The sequence below is a fragment of the Strix aluco genome, chromosome 9 (genome assembly GCF_031877795.1).
Source record: "Strix aluco isolate bStrAlu1 chromosome 9, bStrAlu1.hap1, whole genome shotgun sequence".
NCBI lineage: Eukaryota > Metazoa > Chordata > Aves > Strigiformes > Strigidae > Strix > Strix aluco.
In genome coordinates, this window is record NC_133939.1 from 25,187,879 (window position 1) to 25,205,142 (window position 17,264).

Consider the following 17,264-nt stretch of genomic DNA (forward strand, 5'->3'; position numbering starts at 1 on the left):
GCAACGTTTTTAAGACATAGCTAAATTTTTCCATGAAGAAAACTGAGCTGGCCAAATTCTAATCTCACTTGTACTAATAAAGATTTAAAGTAATTCCTCTGAGGTCATTCCGAATTTACATTGGTAAAACTGAGATAAGGCTTTATGACCAAGGAAGGCAGTTAAATTGTGTGAGTTAGAAAATGCTAAACATGCCAGATGTTTATTATCACATACAGTATAAGTTGTATAAAGTTTAAAACACACTGAATTTATAATAGTGCAATTTACACTGATACAGCAAGGATCCCAAAGGCACTTCAGTTATAAACTCTTCTGTGGAAATGTCTTCCTGTAACTAAATAAATAGAGTTCTAATCTATGGCACAGAGAACTTCAGCTGAGGCCTTTTTAGATCAGTATTTATTCATAGACCCTGGCAAAATAAAGATTTCAATTAGCTTGAACAGTGTAATATAAGTGGGGAAAAACCCTGAAGAAAATCTTTCCAAGGTTTATGATTTCAATGTCACCATATTTGTACCTCATAAATCAAGATGAAAGCTTGTTAAAAAAGCAGAAATCTATTTCAATTTAAAATCAAATGAGGACAAGATATTTTAAAAAATGCCACATTTTTCCTTGGAGGGAATTTTCAAAAAAAAAAAAAAAAAAAAATCAGCTTTGGGAGAATTACTGTGGTTTGCCAACTGCCCACTCTTGTAGCATGCACATTTTGTCTGCCAATGGAGCTGGTGAAAAACTTTGGGTGATAAAAATTAAAACCAGAGCACACACTGGACGCTTTTCACTGGCATGTACCAATATCAGTGAAATTTTAATTGGAAAGGTTTCTTGTTTTAACTTTTCACCCAAAGCAGTGAAACCTCCAGCCTGGTTGATCTGTCAGAGCAACCCCTTAGGGGTGACAGACCCTGGTCCTGGTCCCAGTCCTGGTAGGTGCTGTTCAACCAGTTTTTCAGAGAGAATCACTCCAAGAAAAGAGATGGAGAAATCCTCCCCTTCCCCTGACCAGTTCCTCCTTTGCCTGATTTGATGTAGGATTTGTGCTTTGCCCATTCTGCCCTTAATACCCTTAATCTCTGGACTGTGTCTATTCTGGATTCATAGAAGGAGATTATCTGTCATAAAAGTATTGTGATGGAAAATTTCTGACAGGTTCTTGACTCTTTTCACATTAAAGTCAGAGCCAGAAATTTGCAGTTTTGTTTTTCATGAATACTGATGCATGACTTAAAAAAAATAAAAGTTTTCATCAAATGTTGGGACCAATAAGATTCAACTTAATGGCTGCACAAGCACAGAGAAAGCAGGCTGGAACCGACCATAGCAAATTTATTTAGAGAATCAAAAGAAGATTCCTGCATCCTTTATCCAGTGTTGGGACAAAGAATTTTAACTTCAAATACCTGAATGCAAAAGTGAACACAAGGAAATACAGATCTGCTCCTTGAACCTCAAGGCAGCATTTTTATATCTTGCGCAGATGAACCTAAACCCTGATGGTTTACGTTTCATCACCTTATGTACTCACACTGCTGCCCATCTACGTACAGAAAGAAGAGACAATTTCTCTATGAATGCTTATGCTTATACTGTCCAACTACTTGCGATGAGTAACAAATTTGGGAAAAGCACCAAAAACTATTGTTTGGGTTCACTTTAACCACTAAACATTTTGGAACAGACCTAATAGAGCACACCAATATCACAGGTATTAAATACAGGTTTCTCCCAGTTTGTTCCTAAACACTGATGCTAATGGCTGCTCGTGGGAGGACACCCTGGATCCAACCCTATCTCTCTGTTACTGAATTAAGAGCAACTGAAACATTTTCAAGTGTTTGGGAAGGGTGCAGGGTGAGGCAATGCTATAACTAACCTGGAAGGGTACTGGAGTGAGGCAATACTGCAACCAACCTGAATTTTAGCCTTCCCTGTAACACTAAGGACTGATTAGCAAGTATTTTCCTACAGCTCCTTTTTATAGTTTACACTAGAAATTGTCAGCCTTGTTTTTATGCTCTGTTATGCTGAATGATGGGGAGAAGGAAGGGTTTGCCAAAGAAAAAGGATAGTAAAAGCAGAGAAAATGAGCTAGATACTTCCAGCTACAGTAAAAACATCTCAGCTTTAGTGTTGTCCTCTTGTGAGGTTTTACATGCTGCCTTAAATTATGATACATTAGCCTTGGGAGAAAATACTAAAAAGCATTCATGTACGACACAGAATATCCCAGACAGCTAAAGAATGAAATATGGAGCCTTTATTCTTTACAACCCAAGTCTTCCTTTACTAAGTATAAACATTTACTGCATTAAAACGTATAGGTTTAAATACAAATTTTCCGGAGGATTTTTTCCCATTGTTAAGTATTTTATATCCACAATAATACAGTGTAATGGCTGAAGCAAAGATGAGGTGGCAGTGCTCATTGTGTGAAAGATGAGTAATAAAATCATCAGCGTACAAATGATTTTTTAATTAGGTTTTAATCTGTGTATTTAGAGAAGTTATTTCTGTGTGAATTCCACACTGATAATTTTTATCTTGGTGCCACAGCTGCAGTCGCTAATGGCAGATGCCATGGACACCCTTGAAGGAAGAAGTAGTGATAAAGGACGTGTGTGGAATAAAATTCAGAAGGTAAAAACCTGCGGCAAAGGGCAGGAGAGTATATTGTTCCTTGGGGAGTAAATGTCCACCTGAGTCATATCTGTTCAAAAGGTAGAAAAGAAAGTAGGTGCCATTTGAAACCTGACTGTGTGCCTTGAACTCTATTAGAGCTCAGGCACTAGCCACAAATACATATTCATTATTTGCTTTAGCCCCTATGGCTGATCTTTGTCCATGTTAATAGTATCATGTGGTTATCTAATTGACAAAAAAAAAAAAACAACACCAAAACCCTGAATAGCTTTATTTTGGCTGATAACTCTACTTCCATCTTGGTCATATGGGGTAGTGTGCTAATTGGGGGGGGGGGGGGGGGGAGTTGTTAGGGAATAAAATTCAGTTCAACAAATTAGGTCCCTTAGTGGAGCTCAGATGAGGCTTTGGTGATGTGAGATGTAAAAGACATGTAAATGCCTTTCTGGAGTCTCTGCACAGCAACTGGTCAATTTAATTCTTAAAGGATTTGTGAAATACAGGGAGTCTTGTATTGGTTCTCTGTACAGATGAATCTGACCCGATGTAATGAATAATAGGTCAGGCTGGGATTTAATAGGAGTATCTTACATTTTTATAAAGTCTTTCAAACCAGAGCAAATCACAGCTCTGGGCATTCAACACCATCAACATTCAACCACTTCTGAGGAAAAGGATAGCAATGCATCACCAGGAAGGGAAAATGTTACTAATGGTTCAAAGCATTGGTCTTACTCTGTCTTATGACTCTGTCAGATCCCAGACAGACACATACTCGCTCTGGGCTGCAGCTGTGGTGGGAGGCTGGAGAACAGAGGGTTTGAATTTCTGCACTGTTGGGACTTGAAATTGTCCATCTTTGGGATTTAGAGTTTACAGACAGATCTCAGGGAAGATACTGAAAATCCAAACCCTGGCTGCACTGAGTCAGTGTAACCAGGATAAGCAAATAAGACAGAGATGTCTGAAAGAAATCACAGGGGTGGAGGGTCAAGGTATTTTCAGAGTCTGTATTTCCAAGTGATTTGAATTAAAATTTCAGAAGGCATCTCCTCTGAGAGAAAGTCTGAGTATTGCCTCAGTTAGCTGTCAGATCAGTGGCTCTTAATAAAGTTTTCCAAGTACAGAATGCTTTCAGAAAGTAACCAAAATGCCCAAAATTATAGACAGACTAGGTTTCATCTCTTTCAAACGCTTGCGAGGCAAAACAAAAGATAAATATTCATACCACTTTTATGTTGTGCCAGAATAGTCTCTAAATCTCTCACACCTGCCTACAGATCGTATGAGAGTCTTTTGCAATACAAACTCTACGTATGATACGAATGATATATATTTACACAATTACATACATATTTCCTGCCACATTTAGTAAACATTGATAACTAGATGAAGGCAAAGCATTAATGATGTATTTACAACTAACCTTTTCTCTGTACTTCTCCAGCACTTATCCTCCCCATTTTCAGATAATAGACTTAAATATCAAAGAGAGTTTTCCAAAGTTTTTTCAAAAGTCAGGATTTTAATCCACAGTTAGGTGCTTGAATTACCAGTGCAATTTTCACAACTCTGAATGACCACAGTTCAGAGGCTGCTGAGAAAGGATCGCAGCTAAAAGTTAGACCAAGTACCAAGACACAGATACCTAAATATTTATTAAAGGCTCATTAGAAGTTTGTTGGTGGTACCAAAAAGATTCCACATATTTCAACAGACAGTGGCTAAAATTTCATTACAAATTCAGTAAAATAAAGTATCTTCTTTCAGTGTATTCATATGTATGTATGTACATACATCCTTTATATTTCTTTGAATAATTTACTTTCAGTATAATCTTAACAGAAATCAAGCTAACATTTAAAAGTGGACTGGTATCCCATATTATGCCACACAAATCTGTGCATAATTCAGTATTAGGGAATAAAATTTACTGAATCCATGAAAATCTGCTCTCTGCCATTTTAAAATTTGGTGCTTCAAAATTTGTTTGCATTCTGAACATAGTTTTGCATTTCATTTTTGACAACTCAGATAACTATTTGCTTTGAGGTATCTTGTTCCAAGCAGAACTTACTGTTTCTTTCATAATACAAGAATATTTTTCTATATATATCCGAGCAAAGAAATGAAAAGCATCATCAAATATTTCTTTTCTGCTTTACTTTTTTCCAAAATTTAATTTCAGCATATTCAGTATGTTCTTAGGAAAAAATTCTCTTTAAATAGAGGAGACAGGAAAACACTCGGGAAGCTTGGAAGTTTTTTTGTTCGATTTTTTTGTTCGTTTGTGGAGTGAGTTTTTTTTAAATCAGCTCTAATTAAGAATGTTACGCTAGGTTACAAAACACATTACTAAGAAGGAGGATTAAATCTGATGATTAAAAATTGATGTGGTGTGGATTACTGCCTGTCAATTGTGCTAGAACTATTTTGAAAAGCTCCGTATTTCTCAGTACGCTCATCACATGACACTGATTGTAGGAGCCTACAAAGAACCTTCACACACATCTAGTTACAAGGTAGTTATTTGTATTTTTGCTATTGAATTAATTTACATATATTGGAAAGCGAAAAAGAACATAAAGGAGTTTATAGAATCAGCTATAAACGCAAAACTCTGGAAAGCTGACAGCTACACTACCACCAATGAAGTTTGGCTTTTGCAATAGAAACAGCTGTTGCACCTAATGAAAGCACTCAAAAATTTTCTCTAATGCAGCAGAATTATAGCAGTGCCTATTTTCCAAATGGTTAAAGGGTCTGTCAGAATTGCCATTACAAACCACTGTTTTCAGAGTTTTATATTCTAGAGTCAGCCATAAAAAATTCATTCAGGCTGAAATCTGACATAGAAGGGCACAAAGCCTGACACACAAACACTTTTCCTTTTGTCACAGTGGAGGGCTTATCAAATTAGTTTGAAATTAATCTGGGCAATTTTGAATTCACAGGACTGACAAAGTAGTAATATATGTGTAGCTTCAAGTGTTTTGGGTGCTATGCTGCTCATCCAATTCACTGACAAATTTATGTTTTTAAGCAAACTGATTTATCAAATAGGCTAATTATTTTTGGAAGCTTTAAATACAAAGAGATGAAAAATGACCTCGTAATTAGCTGGAGAAAAGAGAACATCACTGCAGAGAAGATACCTTTCTCAGTCTTACCAGGCTACGGACTCTCCAGTCCCAAGGAGAGCTGACCCAGGGCAGCCTAGATTACTTTGGGAGATTAAGAACTATCCTTCTACAGAGGCTTTACCCACGTACTAGATATCCCTGAAGAATGCCTCAGAGGCAGGAAAAACAGGCTGGGTCAGTCTCCCAAAATCCCTATTCTTCAGGATTTTACTGACACTTTTCCTTGCAGTCCCCTGGATAAAATGTGAGCTTTGTATTAGTGATGTGGGGAAACAGACACCTGGGGTCTAAGACCTTTCAAGCAATTAACAGATGCACTGAGTCCCAGTCTACCTCAGGAACATGGGCATTCCTAAAAAAATTTTTACCTCCTCCCTTCCTTTTATAGTTGTCAGAAATTCCCAAACAGAACTTGCTGGTGACTAGACTGCTGGGTTTACAGAGGAATCAAGACATCATACTAGGGCTTAGGAATTTTTTTTTATTATTATTGTCTCTGTCTAAATTGTGTTATAGTTTGAGTTGTGAAGGTACTTAAATATCACGCCATCAGCATTACATGAGAATGGACTTCTCTGAAGCCACCCTTATGAATGGGAAGCCCACCTAAAGTCATCAATAGGAAACATTATGGGAAAGAGCATCAAACCCTCTCTTTTAAAGAGGCTTAAGTCTTCACCAGTGAACAGAGGTAGAAATGTATTTTTGCTTACTGGATTTTAAAGTGTAAATTCTCTTCTCAATTCAAATTAGATTTCAATTTATTATTTTAACAAAACTGATTTAGCTCAGTGGTTTAATCAATGATCTCTGATGCACAAGGCTCAGCAGTAATGAACAGGAAACTTCCAAAATAGATTGAGGGGAACTAATCTAATAATTCAGCTCAGTCCCACAAGACTTGGTCCAGCTACTGGGTCTTAAGCAGATGGGGACACTACCATAATAGCGAGGTCTGGCCATTATCGACTAGCTTCTTTGTTGAGACCTGACATGAACATGAATCCCGGGACTAGCAGTAAAGTTTGATCCTGAGTAACTCAGGGAACCAGGTCTCTGCATGGCCATTACAGGACTTTATAGCAGCTGCACAGAGGCATTGGGGTTTAGAGTATCTCAGATACATGAAATGGCAGGAAGGCTCCCCCTTTCCTTTATAGGGCCTTTGTTTCCTGCAGTCTTGTAAGAGAAAAAGAAATAAAAAGAGATGACTTCCCTATCCCATAAGAATAAATTCATTAATAAAGCTCACAATCTTGTTACAGTGAGAGGCATTTTGTTAAATAAATAGATACTTTAGAGCCTATCAACCAGAAACTTTTGACATCCAAAGAGAGGAGAGCCATATAAGTGCAAGTGCCAGTATGGCTCTGCTTCCCCTATGAAGATAATAATGTAGTTCTAACTCTCTCCTCCATTTAGCCCCTAGGCTTTCATAGCAGTTTCATAGGATCCTCTTAACATCATTTGAACAGTCAAAGGAGAGACAGGAGTTGGCAAATAAACACTTTCCTACGCTTCCACATGTGAGACACTTCATAAAACCTTCACATCTGAGTTTACCTCAAGGGCATCACATACTTTGCAATTTAGATAAGTTATTATGCCCATCATTTGCTGAGCTCAGTGGAATGCCTGTTTCATAAATCTGAAAGCAGAGCAAACATGGATGAGTGAATAAAAGAACAGATGTAACTTACATAAGGATAAGTATATAACAAAAGCTGCACTAATATATGTGAATATGAAATGAAGTAAAATTAGCCTAAAGTATTATATAATCTTTTAGTCAGGCACACAGATTTTCAGCAGTTGACCTCTGTTTACTACATCTCTGCCTCCTGCAACAGCAGGGGAACACTATCTGATGAACTGTGCTCTTCCACTGACATTATCTCTTAATTGAAAATCAAGCCATGGAAAAGGGCCATACACTTGCTAGGGTTTTGGTCAGCCAGAGGAGCAAGGAGGTAGATTCATAGTATGTTGATGGAAAGTGGACGTGTTGCTGAATAGTATTGTTCTGGCTAGTACGACAGTTATTTGATGTATGTGACTTTGTAACGTCTTGTAAAGTCATCCAAGCCCATGCCACAGCCACCGGGAACTGCACTTGTTCTCAAAGCACACAAGCTTCAAAAGTTGTTGCGTTTTGGTGCACTCTTTTGACTCAAACTTGGCTATTCCTGAATTAATAAAAAGGAAACTGGTTCCTGGTTTGTTCTCTTCTGAGGACTGTGATGCAGCCACACGTTTCATGAACGCATGGACCCATTGTGAAAAGGGAAAGCAAGGGATGGGAAAGCACATTTTCTGAAACAGAAGTGGAAGTCTAATGTGTAACATATAATGTGTAATGAAGTCAGAAAAGTGAAAATGCAAAAGGAAAATAGTATTAGTGGCACTGATTCAGGCAGACTGAGAATGAAGGAAACTAAGAGCAGAGCAACCAGGTAAAACTACAAAAATTTTTGTTCGAGTTGACCAAAGATTGGCTTCATGCTAAGATTAGAAAAAACATATTAAGACATTCTGGAAAGGATTAACTCAGAATCAGCAACAGCCTCGAGAGGGACAGGAAGTAACTGTGGCAGATTTCTAACCTGGCACTGAATGAAGTTTTCAGAGCAGGCAGAGGAAGTTAGGAGAGTACACGAGTAGAAAATGAGATCTGCCCCACTGAATCTGAAGCAATACAAAAGAAATGTAGGAACCAAAAAGTGCCATTAATAAATTCAGCCCCACTGTAGGGACAATAAAAGTGTGACAGCATTCACAGAGCTCTTTGTGAAAGAGAGAGGTGACAGTGGGATTTCAGCAGTTATCAATACTCCTGGTCCCTAAAATCAATTTCTGCCCTCATGAGTCTCTGGTTCTTTGTGTCTTGCATACAAGAGAAGAAAAGATGCCCCAGCAAGATGTCTACATAGCCCTCAGCTACAGTGGAAGAAGCAATTGTATCCTACCCGTTTCCCACCCTCCAGACACCAGCATTTAATATAAAGCTGAGCTATTTAGCGACCACACACTAAACAGCTATACCTCCGCATCACAGCTAGACCAGTATTGCAATATAAAAACAAAGATTCTCACTACTAAGAAACAGTGAGCTTTTGGGCATACAAGGTTTTATTCAAGTCTGAAGCAGACTTGGGAAGTTTCAAGTTTGCTGTTCCACACCAGAAGGAAAGTTTCTGTACGTAAAAGCATGTTTTTTTCCAGCTAAATCAGTTGGTCTAATAACAGTTATCATCTATACCCATAAATGCTTAGGCCATCACAGCTACAACAAAACGCTGCTAATGCTATTGGGAACTAGTGTTTTGTGATGAGAAAGGCTTTGGTCTATTCCACCAAGCTATATGGTATGATAAGTCACTGGAATAATTTTAAATACAGCAAATCTAGCAACTGAGCAGTAAATGTCCTAAACATTGGAATAATGTAGCTGGTTGTAGCTGCCTGGCAGTTAAATCACAGGCAATTCTGGACATTAATAATCCCCACGTAAGGATTTAGATAAACATTTCCCCAGCCCTTGCTAATCATGCTGTCAGTTATAAATGAGCAGTCTGCTTACCTGCTGCCCTCTACCAGAGGAGGTCTCCAGCCCTATAAACACTTGCTACCAGGTATTGTTACTGCTGTGAAAAATAGCATGAGTCAATAAGACTGCTCATAGCAAACACTGCACTGGACAGTGATTTCAAGAGAGCTTATAAAGTCCAAAAGGACTGTCTGAGTTGTAAGGTAGTTAATAAATGTAATTCATTACTGGCATCAATATTATTCTTATTCAGTTCCTCATCAACAAACACTCTTTTTTCTATCTGCTTTTAGCATTGAAGCTTTGTTAGAGTGCTAAGAACCTACTGGCAAACACTGCCTTTCAGTGTTTCACTGAACTTACTCCTTTACAATGGAAATGCACTACGGAGCTGTCTGTCAGACTTGTTTCTTTAAAGAAAGGCAGTGAGTACAAACGAGGCATGTGAAAACACAGAAATGGAGCATGAGGGACAACGTATTTATCTTTGGCATCAGCATGTGAAGCTATGAGCATTTCTAGAAGTGGGTGGGTCCAGGGCCAGAGTTGTGCAGTCAGTGGGGTTACATTGCCAAACAAACGTAGGGAAGTGACTCTGGCCTGCCCGTGGCATTTCGGATCATGCGTTACTCTGCAAACCCCTTCCAAAAGCAGCCATAGCAGCTCAAATGCTCTTCACTTAACACACAAACAGTAAAATCGTGATTTTTTTTTTTCCCCCAATACTGAGAAACCTTTGTTCTAACTGACCTTAATGGAAGGTACAGACTGGGATTTAATTTTTATTAAAATATGAGTAGCTTTTCTCAAGCTTTTCCTCTGTGCTCTATACAGCCATCCCTACTTACTCATAGACCCTTCAAGTACTGTTTCTTTGGTATATTCACTCCAAAGAGTGCTTTAGCAAGTAGCTCTGGGAGACAAAAGAAAATGTTGAGAGGTACTTCATGTTTAAAGGCAGCTCATTTGCCTTCTATTACTAATAGCTCTCAAGTAATAAAAATAGATTCTGTATGCCAGAAGATCCTTTTTGCCATTACATGTTATTTATAGCTCCTGCATATATTTTCAAAAGGACCTGTTTCTTATTTGAGAGTGACTCCCCTGATCTGTACTGGGATTTCGGATGTTTAGGCATTATAGAGAATGCATACACATGCACCCATGCAAGACATACTTTTACAGTTTTACAGTTTACAGGGTCTGCTTTCTGCTTATCCATCTACATTTTTTTCTAAACAAAGTTATTTTCCTACAGGAGTTTGTCCTTGTGGGATCTTGGCTGTTTCTCATTTTGTTCTAAACTCTTTAGCAGGTACTATAACAGACATTTTGCATTTGTATTTAAATTCATGCTGATCTTTTAAGAAAGACACATGTGTTTTCAAGTTAACTTGTGATGAGAATAGCTCCCCCATTTTTGGATAAGCTGCGAAGCTTCCTTTGTCTTACAGTTAGTAAGCCATTGAACATGGACATCTGTTCCTTGGAACAGCCCCCTTGCAGCAAAGGTTGACAAGTTTCATGACATCTGTGGCCCATCAGGACTTGGACAAAACCATGCTGAATGATGGATAGTATCACAGTGTTCCCCCATCGTAGTTGGTACACATCATGTAATTAGGAACAGTATGTGGGATGTCTTATCCCAATGAGTGCATAGGAAGGGCAAAGAATATACTTATATTGTGGTATTTCAGGGCAAAACCAGATGTATCCAGGCAAGTTACTGCAACCAGAAATGCAGTAAGTTTTTCAGAAAAGGAGATGTGAATTTCCCATGAAGCCCTGCTTTGAAGAGGAGGTTGGTCTAGATGACCGCCAGAGGTCCCTTACACTGAAATCTTTCGATGATTGTAATTGAGCTCAGCCAGCAAGTGCTGCTTACATATCCCTCCACACCACGAGTGAATCAATCAGGATGGCATCCAGAGAGCAGGGCTGAATGCTCACAGCAGCAAGTCTCTCCCCTTTATCTATCACCAGACAACATGTACAAAAGGGCGAGATTAGAAGTATTTTTACATGCTCCAAACAAGGCCTGTATTGTTCCTTATCTTTGTGTGGATCTATATAATGTCATTTTCAAAAACTCCTGTAGGTCCAAATCAAATCCTAAACCGAAGGGAAAACATATTTTGCCTCACCTGATTAGACCCTCTGCGGTTCACCCCTCCAGCTAATCCTGTTGCATTGCTTGTTGCTCTCTGTTTTCATAAACTCCATTAGATAAGTGCACCAAAACCATGTGTTCATGATTCTGCCCAAACTTAGAGAATGATGGCAAACCATTTCAGTTAAGAATGAGGTGATCACCTCGGTATCCACATGGACCACAGATCATTTTCTTCTCCCAGCAAACTCAGAACCAGGATTCAGAGCAGACTAATTGACCTACAGTCCATCCAGGTACTTCTGGTGCACTAATTATGCTTTTCACTTTCTCACTCCATGTCAGAATAAAAACACCTTGATGTGTGGCACTGAGGAAAGGCAGACACAACCTCACTCATTCAGCTGATTTTCCCCAAGAATAAAAGAACAGAAATACTTTTGAGACATGGCCTGTCGGTGCTGCAGCTCTGTGCTGGTGTCTCAACAACACAGCAAAGGTTGTGCCATCGAGGCCAGCAGCTTCTTGGTCTGAGGGCACACACAGAGGTTTTGTCCTTCCCATTCATTCCTCCGGCTTAAAAAACAGTGTCACTTCCTCCAGGTGGGCCAAACAAGTTTGCTTTTCTTGTCCTGTTTCTTGTTTTCATTCAGCTACCAGCCTAGAGATCTCTCTGTCCTAACTTAATTCCCCTAAGCACAGGCAAGCAGACCCAGCATTAACCCATTGCTCTGATTCCCCAGGTACCTTCCTGGACACATGGGTGTAAAACTGAAGGCAGACAGTTGAAACACCAACAGTACATATCTGTACTCTTGCATAAACCTAGGTGTTTTCTCAAAGTTAATTCCCTTGCTTTTTGTTCTGTCCCTCCCCAAATCAACAATTTCCACAAAATATTATCAATGCAAGAATTTGAAGCACAAAGGAGAATTTTGGGACAATGTGAAATAAATGCAATATTAACATAAAGAGCACAAAATAAACTCTACTGAGTACCTGATTCATTTTCAAATTTCTGTCCCCAGACCCCTACACTTCTCTGCTTAGCTTGATCCCAAAGGACCTATAGGTACCACACAGATATGCTGTAGAATAAGCATGTAATTTCCTTTAAAGGCATCTTTTGTTTCTATTTCTTCCCTCTTTCCATTTGATCTTCATTCTGTCCATTCCCTTTTTTTTCTGCTTCCTGCAGCTGATCACAGGGGCCAGACTAAATAGAGAGAGAAAAATCCAGTGAAAGAAATAGGGTCAGGGGCAGCCTGAAATCAGAAACTAATGAGGAAGAAATGGGAGGAACTTGAATACATGGGCAGTCGTGCACCGAGGAGCCTCGAGCTGTGCCAGGGCTGTAGACATTGATCCAAAGTAGAAATGCTGCCACTGCACTGCTGGGAGTAACGGGGGGCAAACGCTCAGGATATCTTGAAAGTAAAATGTCATAGCAGTGGAGGATTAAAAATAGGTTGAAGCCCAATTTGTCTTCATAAGTTCTCAGGTCACCAGGCACTTGAGACAAGACTATTAAGACACTGTATAGCTGGGTAGATGGGAGAAGCATGGTTTCATATGTTCAGGAGAGTATTTAAGAGACTTCACTCCAAGGATGTCAAGCAGCAAGTTCAGCTACCAAGAGCTGAGCACAGCCCCTGCAGATGGAATGCGATGCTGCTGACCAGCTCCCAGCCACAGACTGTAGCACACACGGACACGATGTGGACTGGGGGGGTTAGAGGTGGGGAAACATAATCCAAGTACATATAGTGCCAAGGTCTGACCCAACGTTGTTGATCTCTGTGTGGGTTGGGATCAGGCCGAAAATGACTCCCGTGAATCACTGGCAACACCAGGAGCGAATGCTCTGCTGCGAACCAGGTCCTGCAGAGCTCTCTACTTGGGCTTCAGTGCTGCTTTAGCCTATATCGTAGCTGCAGGGTTCAGCTATATAACCCTGGGATTCAGGATTAGCATCAGTCTGTAGCCAGTTATTGCTCTGCTTGGTAGTAAGTCACAAGTCTTTTCCAAAATCCATTTTCCTACAACAGCTCTTGGTCTAACACTAATCATGTTGGGGCTGGCTACAAACTGTCTTTCTGCCTACTCCCATCCACATGGATTCTTATTTAAACAGTTATTGGGAGGGAAAAAAAAAAAAAAAAAAAAAGTGAAGCTATTGATTTACAAAATTTGCATTTCCCAATGAGAGCCCTGAAGGTGGCTCACCGCAGTCCAACAGCAGAAGAGCGGGCACAAGGAGGTTTTAAATCAAGGCAAAAAGGCAGAACATAATGCTTCCAATTTACTTTCTTAAAATGAAATGTGCAAGCTAAAAAGCCATGAATAAGCACTACTGAACACTGCATCCACTGAAAAGAGATTTTTAAGCCATTCCTCGCCCCCCCCCCCCCACCTTATCTTGTCAAGAGACTGTATTTTCATTGTGTTTGTATGGTAATTTAAATCATGCTAGGGCTCAGAGCATACAGTGTAATTGTAAGTCAGCAAGGGTCTGAATGCCATCACTGCTGTGCAAATAACATCATCAGCTCATCAGCTGTGTCAGTAACATTGCAATTATGTAAGCAACTATTATTTCCACCCCTGATATGCCATATTACAACTTATTTTGGGGGCTGGAGCTGACAGGGATTCTACAAATATGAAAAGCACACAACAGCAGCCAAGCCATGGTTCAAGGTAGGAACATCATTCCACCGGGGCTTTCTGGTGGTATCACCAGCAGTGCAGCCACTGTGGGATGGTCCTAAAGCAGCCGCTGTAAAAACTGTGGCTTTTCTGGTGCCCCCTTTGCCCTCATCCCACAACCTACCCATCACCTGGGACCCTTTTCCCTTCTTCTTAACACCCTTTGTGCTCATCCAAACGCAAGCAAAATAGAAAAGATTACTTCTAACCACAGAAGAAAGTTATGTAGACATTTTAATTTGGTCTGTTGCAGAAGAGTTTGGGGGGTTTGGTGGTTGTTTTTAATATGACTAAGCCCCTGGACTGGAGCTCGGCACTAAGTGATTAGTCTTTCTGAGACTTCCTGTGTGTTTTTGGCCAGATCAATGACTTCCTAAGCTTTTATTTCAGCTTCTTAAAAATGAGCCTAGCATAATGACTCCTTTCTCTAATCCTCCGCATGTTTATATGGTGAGCACGTCACAGCAGAGCCAGCCTGTGAGGCTGTCTTCAGAGAGCCCCAACCTTCCCGTGCTCCTGTTGCAACGGACCTCTCTGCCACAAAGGAGCAAAAGCCCATGAGCAAGTGCCCATCAAGGTTCACCAGCATGGTAGAAAACTCTTTTCCATAGCATCATGCACAGTGCTACGTGAAGTCCATCAGCTGAAAATGTCACCCCTGCAAGCTTCGTGGGGAGGAGGTAGCAGAGCTCCTCTCCCAAACGCGCTCCCTGTGCCCTCGACACCCCAGGGAGGCAGATGTAATTGTCCATAAACTTTTCTGCTTGCCTCCTTTTCTCTCTCCCACACATGCAAACCCCTCACCAACACAAACCATGGCCAGGGCAGACAGCACAGCTTCAACTTCAGGGCTGAAGAGCACTTTAGTAACAGCTCAATATATGAATAAATACAATAGGAAGCCACACTCAGATTAATTCACAGTCAGCTGTTCTGTATTGTGCCTAAAGAAGCAATGCTCCGCTGAATGCATGTCAGGATGATAGATTCAGACTTTTTAAAAAAAAAAAATATTTCAGCTTAAAATGCAATTGGAAGATTGATTCTTTAGATCCCCACATTATATAGGGTCTAGGTCTTGAGTATAACTCAGTGTGAAGGGAGATGATTCTCATCTTCACCTCACAGAAACGCTGCATATCGCAAAAGATGACAAAGGTTATGAATAAAGGTAAGGTATGGGGAGACATAGCCATAAAATTATGAATGCCTGGTATTTACAGAATACCTGTACACAGTACTATTAATCTATATTTTTGGTTGTTTTGAAGTCACCCCTGCAAGGAAGATGTGACTATCTGAACGTACTCTTTATTAGAATAATTACATTTTTATTTTGGGGGGGGAGACTGAAGTCATCTATTCTTCTACTGTATTCACTAGTGTATTATATTCATGGGAAAACATATTTATTCAGAACTTCATTTTGATTTAATAGAAAAATGGTTCTTGCCACAACAATGTGGAATACTCATTTTTCTCCATGTGTTGATTTTTGGCGTATAAATGCCAGAAGCCTCTGTTCTCTTTCCTTATCAAGAAAAACTTGCCTGAGATTAATTTCCTCATCATCCCTTCCTTTTAAAGTGGCTGTTTTTCAATGCCATTTAAAGACAGAGTTGTGATAAATTCCTGTTTTCAATGTACAGATTTCAATGAAAGGTCTATTCCGCAGCAGTAAAGTAATTGAATCCAAATAGAAAAGGAGGAAAAAAAAATTTATGAAATCAGGTACTGCTACTCCAGCCAATTGTATGAGAGGTGCCTTCATGTATTTTTCTTTCTAATGACAATTAGTTTTGAAATAAACTAATTGCAAAAGTTTTTAAAGTTTTTATAGAGGGGAAGGGACATGCTTCTGACACCGCTTCTTTATAATTGCAGATTGGACTAATTGAAGACTACTTATACCAAGTAGAAGACAATTACTTAAAGAACAAAAGGCTGAGAGCAGCTAAGAAGGAAAAAATGAAGAGTACTCAAAGTACACAACAACATTAGAGACTAGGAAATACAAAACTGTCCCTCACCAGCATTAAAGACATGGCCACACAGCAAACGAGAAAATTAACACTGTAGATATTTGATAGACAGGTCAACAAAAGCCACCTTTCCACTTAATGAGCCTTCTCCTCACTATGGAATAACTTTAGCAAGACACTTCTGTACTTCATTAGTCTTAACGGGCTGGATAAAAAGTCTATGAAAGGCTTATTTTAAATTGTCTTGTTTATTTAAATAGTAACACCCAGTCAAAACGGGGCCTGTATTTTTCTGCTCTGAGAATATTCTGCATCCAAACTCTATAAAATCCTGCTGGCTTGATTATCACCCAAGAAGCACTGAAAACAGAGATCCCTCCATCCTTAGCTAAGAAAAATTCAGCCTCATATTGCGTTCTTTCCAATCTAATGCCTTACACTACAGATACTGGTACAATCTATAGATGAAAATTGGCATCCTGCAAGAAACACAACACTACAAAAAAAGAAAGAAAAAATAAAGGACCCCAGCTGTTGCCCCATGGTTAAGAGTGTGAAGTCCTTCACTCTCGTCTGTGCCCTAAGGGTGATTTTTTCCCTCATTATATGGTAATTGTTTTTTTAAAAATGCACAAACACTCCAGGAAAGAGAATAACAGCACCTGCCTTCTCCAGTGCAAATCTGTTGGTTAAGGATCAGTGACACATTTGTGCTCCCACGGCAGCAGTTTGTCGCGTAGGCACATCTTACATCGCTTTGGTCTTCGTGGCAGCACAGGCTCCCAAATCCCCTGACACCTGTCACCAGTGAGCGAAGCAACGCACCTACTTTTCAATAGAGATCACCTTATCAGATGATGTTTGACAGGCAACCCCAGCTGATGTGTGCAGTCTCTTCTAAGGCTGCATCTCCTTTTTGTTCACTGTGTTTACTTTGTAAGAAAATAACCTCACCCTATGAAAACAGCATTCAGTTCATTATATTTTCTCACTCAAGGGTGACTTTAAAACAAAAAGATAGAAAGGAAAAATCCACCCCCCAGCCCTAAGATTTAATTAAAAATCCAGGACCTCAAAGGTATTTAGCCACTTAATTCCCATCATCTATTTATCACAGATAG

General features: G+C 39.6%; 1 protein-coding gene across 1 annotated transcript in view; it reads left to right on the top strand.

The window, feature by feature from the left end:
* The window catches only part of SPATA16 (spermatogenesis associated 16), an 81,312-nt gene extending 64,384 nt beyond the window's left edge, over positions 1 to 16,928 (top strand). Inside the window, exons 9-10 of the mRNA XM_074834596.1 lie at positions 2,563 to 2,646; positions 16,046 to 16,928. Of these exons, the coding sequence (XP_074690697.1) occupies positions 2,563 to 2,646; positions 16,046 to 16,162 (201 nt within the window). The 3' untranslated portion in view covers positions 16,163 to 16,928. The remainder of the gene's footprint in view (positions 1 to 2,562; positions 2,647 to 16,045) is intronic.
* The last annotated feature ends 336 nt before the right edge of the window (positions 16,929 to 17,264 follow it).